Below are 9,353 nucleotides of genomic sequence, written 5' to 3'. Positions count from 1 at the left end.
CAGCCCAGACGACCTGTGCTTGCGCAATCTGTTCTTTTGCAAAATTATTGTGTCAAGATCTCATTAATTTTTTAAACTAAATAAGCAGCTGGAAGCTATCGATTACTTTAATATGTCCCAAAATATAGCTGCATTCGTGGCACTAAATACACTCGTTAGACTAAATAGTATCTTATCATGTAGGGAGTATTTCAGTAAGCATAAGTAATTATGCTCGATCGGTTTTGGCACCGAACAAAATTAGTATTATTTTTCGGCATTACATATAGCAGTGTCAAATATATATGAGGGAATAATGGTGGTGGCATTGGAAGAAAATTTCATTTACATGAACTTAATTACCAGACTACTTCCTCCTCTCCAAATCTCTTATCAGGATGGAAATTTTCACATGATATGGTGCTGCATTACACAAAGATTCTATCCAAAAACTCGGATGCTACGATTTTATACTACTAATACGCATTTCATGAAATGAACAAAAAAGAGAGAGAAAATAAATAAAATAAACCAAAAAAGGAAGAGATGGGGAGAAAGGAAGAAAGAAACTACTACCGTTTATCTCCTCTTCTTCCTCCTCCCTGTGCCTCTCTTCGTCTTCTTTTTATGAGCGGTTTTTTCTTTTCTTTTTTTTTTTTTTGCGGCGAGCCCCCTCGGGTTGCTCGGAATCGCGCGGGGTGGAGCACTAGTCGGTGGCCACGGCGGCGGCGTGGCCGCGGCGGAGCATGTCGCGGTGGCGGAGGTAGGAGTCGATGCGCTGGAGCTTCAGCTGGTGGCGGAAGTTGTTGATGAAGTCGTCGGCGCGGGCGTCCACCTCGCCGGCGGCGTCGTCCATTTCGTCCGGCTCCACCTCGTCGCCGGAGTCGGACTCCGGCTCCGAGGCGTCGGTCGCGCGGAGCCACACGCGCGGCTGGTCCCTCGTCGTCGCCGGGCGCCGCGCCTCCACCGCGTCGGCCCGCTCCTCGTTCTCGGCCTCGAAGTGCGCGAACGCCGACCTGTCGCTGGCCGACTTGCGCAGCCGCGCCGGCAGCCGCGGGAGCTCCGCCGCCGCCGCCTCCGACTTGCTCCTCTCCATGTGCGCGTGGTCCTCATGCTCCATCTCCCGCTCGCGCTCGCTCTCACCCACCTCCTTCACCGACGCCTCGTCGTGTGCCCCTGCCCCCAGATCCAGAACCCCGGCCACCACCGCCGGCTCGGGGGCAGCCGCGGCAAACCGGCCGGAGAGGTTGAACGAGCGGAGCCGGTCGAGCGCCATCGACGGGAAGCGGGAGAGCCTCCTGTGGTCCCCTCCCCCTCCCCCACCCCCAGCCCAAAACCCTCCCGCGCCGCCGCCCCCAGCAGCGTCCCCCTCCCCGGCGGAGGAGGAGGAGGAGGCGGCGACCTTGGAGGTGACCGCGATGGTGCCGATGACGATGTTGAGTACGAGGAACAGCACCGCGGGGGTGAACCAGCCGTGGACGGCGCTCCACACCGCGGGGATCACGGCCTCCAGCATTGTGCCTCCTCCTCTCGAGCGGCGGCGGGCGGAGGCGGAAGCGGCGGTGGTGGTGGAAGAGGTAGGGAGGGAGTGAGGAGGTTATTTAAAGGTGGAGAGGTGGTGGGGGCGTTTGGCGCACATGGGGGGAAGATGTGGAGGTCATGGGAACTGGACAAACAAAGGGGCACTTTTAGACTTTTTGTTTTACTATTTTTCTTCCACTACTTTTTTTTTCTTTTGTTTTTAAAAGATCCGTATATCTACTCTCTTTATCCATGATACAGAAACATGTATATGTTTGTACTATCTCTAAGAACTCTCCAAATGCTTATTTAGCATGGAGAAACATATGACAGTTTGCATCTTTCCCAGTGGGCGTGAGGGGATTGTTCATGTGATTATGATGTGGTTTGCAAAAACACAAAATGGAAGTAGATGGATAGTCATGGTTTTTTTTTCTTTTTGGTCCATGGAAGTGTCTTCGTCGTCGTCACTGCGTGATGGTAGGCTATGGATGTTTATTGTGAGCGGGTGTCGGCACGAGATTATGGCTTTTGAGTGGTAACGATGGCGTTTTTGTTGCAAGTGTTGCATTTGCCATATCTTTTTTTTTTTCCTAGATTTCATTTTTGGGCGATATCCTCTAGGTAACGGTACATGTGGATGGAAAACCACGAAATGTGTTTCGTGTAAGTTAAATGAGGACACACATAGTGACTTTTAATTGTAAGGGATGTATATCTGTTCAGGGTTTATTTTTTATGTTTTTTAGAACATGAGCTTACACTGTACCTATATAGTTTCTATGTGACATTACACATGAACACCACTGAACTGAAAAAGCGTGCTTCTCACAAATTGGAATGGATAAAAAATGAGAGCTTGAGTTTTTGTTGCTACCCATGTTCTTTATTGCAGATCATTGCTTTTGTTATCTTTCATAGAGGTGAGTTCACACTATACATCCACCGTTGCTTAGATGACACTACACGTGAACATCGATGAACTGACAAGTGTGCTTCCTACAAGCAAAATGAAACAAAAGGAGACTTTCAATTTTTGTTGATACTATGTTCATTATTGGAGTTAATTGTCTTTGTTATCTTTATTAGAGAAGACGAGTTCATATAATATGCGCCTATTGTCGCTACATGACAATACACGTGGAAGGTGAACTAGTTAGTGCATTCCACTAGGAGGTGGATTGATGAGAAAACAGCTGTAGTGTTCAGTCGTCAGTGATGAGTTTTGGAGATCATGATGGATGGAACGACTTTGAGTTGTGGTTTTAAAATTGACAACTGTGTGTCAAATTCACTGGATATAAAATATGTGATAGAATGTTTGTGTTGTGGTGTAAAAATTATGAAACATGATGTTTTTCAAATGAAAAGTAGTCGGCTATCTCACAAATCCTGTTTTTCAGAAAATAAACTTTATGATTGTAACATGCACTTCTATAATGAAGAACCAACACTGTCTTGGTCCCAAAATAAATCAATTTCTATCTACTTACCTTTCATCGGTCCATAAACGAGAAACTTTACACATTTAATATCTTTTATATGTCCACTCACTAATACTACTTTCCTATTCATTAGGGTACTTTCCACCTTTTCCTTAATCTTAATTGCATTTTGGGACGCTAGGACTTGACTTTTCTTTCTAGGGATAGAGTGTTTGTGGTTTTATATCGACAATATGCATATATCGTCAATGGGTAACAATCTATGTGAGGAAGGTGAACCGTAAGTGCACTCCAGTAAAAATTGTAGATTTTGGTCAATTGTGTTGCATCTTTTTTTTTTTTTGAGATTTTGATAGACGGGGACTTTAAATTCTAGCATGATTTTTGTGTGTGTAATTAACTATGTTTGTGTGAGCAGTGTTGAAATATAGCATTAATGAAGGGATCATGGAAAAAGGATGGTTCCCAAAACAAAACATTATTTTATTTAGAAAAGAAAACTTTGTCAACATAGCACTTCCAAAAATGGAACACCATTCTCTACTTAAAAAAGGAGAAATCATTAAAGTTCATATCATTATCCTTGCGCAAGTCTTTATGCATGTTTTTCTTCTCTTGGTGTGTGTACTTGCAGATGCATAGCCTACAATATAAAACAGAAAAAAAAGGTATGGTCGACCTTCTTCTAGGAACTATCACTACCTATATATTTTGATTACCATTAGATGATGCTACATTATGGATGGTGAACTAATAGGTTTGTTTTTCTTGTGGGGAGGGGTATGGATTTATGCTTTTTTGAGGATTCTATGGAAGGAAAGAACTTTTAAGGTGGTGTCTACTTCTAAAATTGCAGAAGAAAGATTGGAAATGTTTTCCATTTTTATTAGGAACTGATCATACAGTTGTGACGACTATCCTTAAAATGCAACATATGTGATAATGATGGTGACATTTGACACACCAATAATTCTCAACATGGTGATGGATGAGCCTTGAACGAAAAACAATTATTTGCAAATATTGTGAATAAAATGAAGCTTTGTATGCATAGCTCTTCCAAAATGGAAGTAGATATGCCTTGTATTATAGCACATTATCATTTCATAATGCATCCCTAGGTTAGCATGTTTTTTTTTGGGGGGGTGCAAAAGTTTAAACTTTTTATTTTCTAAAGAAACACTAACGCCGCATTCGTTGCCCCTGGTAAGATAACTTACCTCCTCGTTTTCTGCGCGCACGCTTCTCGAACTGCTAAACGGTGTATTTTTTGCAAAAAAATCTATAGAAAAGTTGTTTTAAAAATCATATTAGTTTATTTTATATTTTTTAATAATTAATAGTTAATTAATCATGTACTAATCTATTACTATGTTTTATGTTTTCCGTGCCAGGATAAGTTAACTTACCATATCAGCCTAAGTAATATTTTGGTCCTATACCAGGGGTTGAGGTCTACGTTGCACTGAACCTATATCTTTCCCGGTTGCCAAGAGCATGTTTGATTGCATGTATGATGCGTGCATATAAGCAATAGAACAACAATATTATTTGATTATGTAGTGTTGAAACTATGCTGAGCACACACAAATTTAGAAAATAGTCGAGTTATTATGGTTATAAATTATCCATGAGGTGAAAGATTGCATAGCAGCACATCCACACATTTTTTTGTGAAAGTGAAAGAAGACACTTTACACTTTAGTTACCACTCTCTGTTTGCTAATAAGCTAGAGTCAACTAGTAAGATGGCCCCTCATAACTTGGTTGCTATGCAGAACATCTCAATCATCCCATGGAAATCAAGACAGTAGTTGCTGTACTAGTAGTTTTGGTTGAGTGCATGTTACCCTACGCTATATATAACCTGCATTCTTAAAATTTGTGGTCCATCCAAATACATGGAGATAAAGTTGGGTTGTATAACTGTACCCATTATATAAGTATCCCCAGAAATTTGACACACATCCTTGAATAATAAATGAAATAAAATGTACATTCATATACTTGAATTACAATGAAAGAAAATGTGTAATGCTTGGTGTATTCCAAGAGTACTTCTACAATAATGGCTATATGAAATTACAGATCTAGCATGAAATTAAGCGCCGGTTACCTACTGATTGGGGATCATATTTGTCCAACAACCTCGGCAGCTTGTCCTTGTGAATTGGACAAGAATTATGACTGACCTTACACCCTCCGCACAATGGTACCCTTCTGCATAGATAATTTTTTCTTCAACGCAACACATATTATATTCGATAATAAATTTGACTATAATTATCCAAAAAAAATCTTCATCCTTAGATGTAAAAGATTCTAGGTTGTTTTGGAGATATTAAGGATATTGAAAAAAAGACGGTAATGCACCTCATTAACGTAGGGAGAGAGTGTAGGTTGTGGGTTGAATGGTGAAAAAATTGAATGGAAGATGATCGATGAAACAAATTAGTTAAGATTATTATACTTGAGAACAAAATTTTAAATGGATGGATCATTTATTTTCAGGGACTATATACACAATATCTATTAATACAAAATAAATAAGTATTCCACGTAGTGAAATATCACAAGAGATATGAGCAAATTAAATAGTCACTACAACATTTCCGTCACGTACGAAATGGTTTGGAAGTTAGGATCTTAATCTATTCCTTTAGTGAGACTCTATATGTGTAGTTTATATAGACTAGGTATAAAAATGTGGATAATTATAGAAGATTATTTCCTCTGTTTTTTTATATGACACAATTGACTTTTATGTTTATGTTAAATCATTTATTTTATTTAAAAATTTTATCCAAATATATGAAATTACAAGTCATACTTAAAGTTTTCATAATAATAAATCAAATTATAACAAAATAATTATATAATTATATAATTTTTTAAATAATATAAATGGTCAAACAAGTCAACCTAATCTCTGGGATTTGCCGGTCAGTTTTTAAAGGTGCTCATATGGATAAGGTTTACATGCATGCATTCTTAGGGAAGAGGGTGCATGTGTCGCGAGTGTCTCGTGTACTAAGAAAAGAGAGAGTTGAAAATATGCGGGAAGGAAATATAAAGACCGGTGCCGAACACGTATAAGATGTATCGATAGCCATTTCAGCTACGGGACTGGAAAATATAATAATGAGTCCCTCCGTCTGGCGATGATTGATGCAGTTGGCTTTTAAAATAACGTTTAATAATTTATCTTATTTACAAAAGTTATATAATTATTAATTATTTATTATTTATCAATAAATATATTTTAACAACAACTAATATTTCTTATACATTTGCACAAAAGTTTTAAATTAAACTAATGGTAAATTGAAAGAGGCAGTAGAAAATCTAGAAATGATGCCGCTGTAATTCTGTTGCAGGAGGCACTGTTTGACGTAAGCAGCCGACGCGCAAGATGACGCTAAAACGAGTAATTAAGATCGCGCAACGACGCGTACGACTGATGCATGCAGGGTGAAACGCTGGTCACTCCTACTCATATAATTAACGTCGCATCACGCGCGGTACGTGCCAATTAATCATTCGATAACAAGTTTTCTTAACAAAGAAAAAAAAAGGGTACATTTCGAATTTTAGATTAAAATAAAACGCTTAGATTGACCGTCAATCTACGATGGGTCTTTGCGAAAACAATTATTGTCGTACGATCTCATCTGGCACGGTTTTGTCTTAGTAGTAGGGTTTTAGGGTGCGTGCGTGCTTGCTTGACTTGATCCGATGAGTCTACGCGGGCTAATCTCTGATCTTTTTGTTCATAGTACTTCATCCGAAGCTTATAATCCTAAGCTTGAATTCTAAATTTTAATTGAAAGTTGATTTTGTGGATTTTTTTATTATAGTTTATTTTTCAGTATTCAATTTTACATCTCTAAAGATACCTATATATATATATATATATATATATATATATATATATATATATTTTACTCATAAAATATTTTTAATGGTAAGTAAACCGTCTCACTTGTATTGTATTTAATACAAGCCTATAGATTAGGCTGTTAAGCTCTAATTCTGTATTTTTTTTCTATTTTCTCTTTCAGCTGCTGGTAATGGCGGAACGTGCGTCTTGTGTCAACGCGTCGCGTCACGCGGGTTTGATTCGATCGATGATTACGGGACGATCTCTTTAATTTAATTAGAAAAAGTACAGTACACCTGAGGTGGCACGTCTCTCGCGTTCACACACGACCACTTGTTTTCTTTAAGAAAAATAAAAGGAAAATGGGATTTAATTAATTATACGTACCATTACAGCTCTTTTATTAATTTTTTTCCTCTAATCATACCGAATTGGAGTTCTAGGTGGCATAAACATAAAGATGAAGTTGACATTATTCACTTTCTTGTACTTGGATGAACTTGTTTATCACTTAGCTACGCGCTCCCTCCGTGCCGATCTTCACATGTGATAGGTGTGACGAATAATTGGCAAAAGCTATTCTTGTTTGAATTAGTGTGGATCAAGTTGAGAATAGTATGGTTTCCTTGTCTTTGATGCATAGGGGAAGTTAGGAGGTGAGGTGATTATGGTGAGCAACGATGGACTGAGACCAGGTTAGAGTCGGTCAGGAGCCGTCACTGGATAGTCATGCTATATATTGGTTGTGTATGAAGACGATGGACGATGTGGTACGGGGAGGTTCTGAGCCAATTGAGTTCGGCACTCAGACGTGATGGAATTGGATCAGTATTTGGGTTAGGGGTTTACCTCGTAATTGATTATGAGCTATCTGTCCATAGGCTATGTTCCGGCCAAGTCTTCTGGTTATTTTTTAGAGTGGCAGAGATAAAGATAGGGTAAATAGAAGAGAAAAATATTTTAGGGTTTGAGAGAACAAGAGTCGAAGAAATAGGGTACTTTTGTAGACACTTTTGAAACATGAATTGATCATATAATGTTTACGTATTAAATTCATCGTCAATTGCATTTTTAATTTGGATTTCATGCAGGATGAGTTTTGGTATGTTATTTTTTTACTGATTTTAGATTGCTAGTAAATTTTGATCAGACCATCGGATTTGAGGGCAGTTTTTTTACTAGTTTCCTAATGAAATCAGTTTATGCCTATTTATTTACTGTTTTGAGACTTTTGATTACTTGATGGATTGTTTTTTTGTATTATTTGAAAAAAATATTATTATTTGATATTATTTCCACTGCATTTTGTTTCATTAGTTTGAAAACCAAACCAACGATTATTTCCCTCTAATCAACACCATTCGATCCTATGCTCTTATCACAAATTATTAGAGGCAACAGTAAAAAAAAACTTTTTACTGCAGGTGAGAATGAACTTATTGTAAAAAGTTGTACGTAACAAATATTGAAATAATAAACTTCCCAATTTATATATATATAGAGAGAGAGTAGGTAAGAAGGTATAAAAACTACTTTTATTTGACAAGGTTTAGAGGTTAGGAGCATAGAATTAAAGTCTTTTTGGAATCCAAAATATAAGAGATTTTGGCAATACAAATATATGCCCAAAGTTATTTGTATTTAGAACACTGTGTGAAATAAAACAAAAGAATTTAACTATATGGTGGTAGGAATGTACAAAGAACTGCACAGCCCAGATCAACTGACTTGGGTTTTTCTTAATGAGCTCTTTTATAGCGATACAATTTGCATGCTACAAATTATATACAAGTAAAGGAGCCACGTTATCATTCCTGGAAGGATGGCTGGAAGCCCCTTGGAACCGATCGAAGTATCGAACCAGCATCTATTCAATCTCTCCTATTTTTTTTTCTTCTTATGAAAAATATATTATTTCTCTTTGAGTTGCAGACCGGAGGCATCTCAAATTCAAACTAAGAACTGAAAAAAGAGGCAAACAAATAAAGGAATCAAATGAAAGAAAAGACTTGGCTGTTTCGTCGTCCTCGACGAAAACGTGAAGCGAGCTCTGGCCGGCTATCAAATACCGCGCCGTGTGAGAACACTTGCCATGTGGAGTGTGGCCATGTTGATGTTTTTTTATGTATTGGTTGCCGCGTGCTACTTTAGATCTCATACTCGCACGTTCTTCTTTTCTCAACAATCTCTTGCATTTTGTTTTAGTCTTTGTAAGGAGCAGAGCAGAGCAGAGTAAAATAGAGAGGGTGTTACTTAATTTATTTTTTAATGCTTTGAACTATATTTAGACTGCTATGGGTGTCTGAATTTAGATTGAAACAATACATATATGGTGAAAATTGATAAACTCTAGCTAAGTTCTTTTTGAGCTAGAAACACCCCTTGATACAAGCAGCTCCACCCCTGGTCTTCGTGCGATACTAGAAAAAGTCCTGGATTTTTATTGTCTTTGCAAAATCACATAACTCTCGAGAGAAAAAAGAATGTTTTGATAGTCACTTGGGAGAATTATACGTACTGAAAAACCC

The 9,353-nt window shown here is 38.3% G+C and overlaps 1 protein-coding gene across 1 annotated transcript; it reads right to left on the bottom strand.

The window, feature by feature from the left end:
• Nucleotides 1–601: 601 nt before the first annotated feature.
• Nucleotides 602–1,566, bottom strand: LOC121054754 (eukaryotic translation initiation factor 4B2-like). The gene has a single exon (XM_040525349.1). The coding sequence runs from the start codon at nt 1,493–1,495 to the stop codon at nt 686–688; it is 810 nt and encodes a 269-aa protein (XP_040381283.1). The 5' UTR covers nt 1,496–1,566; the 3' UTR covers nt 602–685.
• Between the last annotated feature and the right edge of the window lie 7,787 nt (nt 1,567–9,353).

This window comes from Oryza brachyantha, chromosome 6, assembly GCF_000231095.2.
Source record: "Oryza brachyantha chromosome 6, ObraRS2, whole genome shotgun sequence".
In the NCBI taxonomy this organism is placed as follows: domain Eukaryota; kingdom Viridiplantae; phylum Streptophyta; class Magnoliopsida; order Poales; family Poaceae; genus Oryza; species Oryza brachyantha.
Note: the sequence above shows the minus strand (reverse complement) of the source record. Positions and strands in the feature narration are given on the sequence as shown.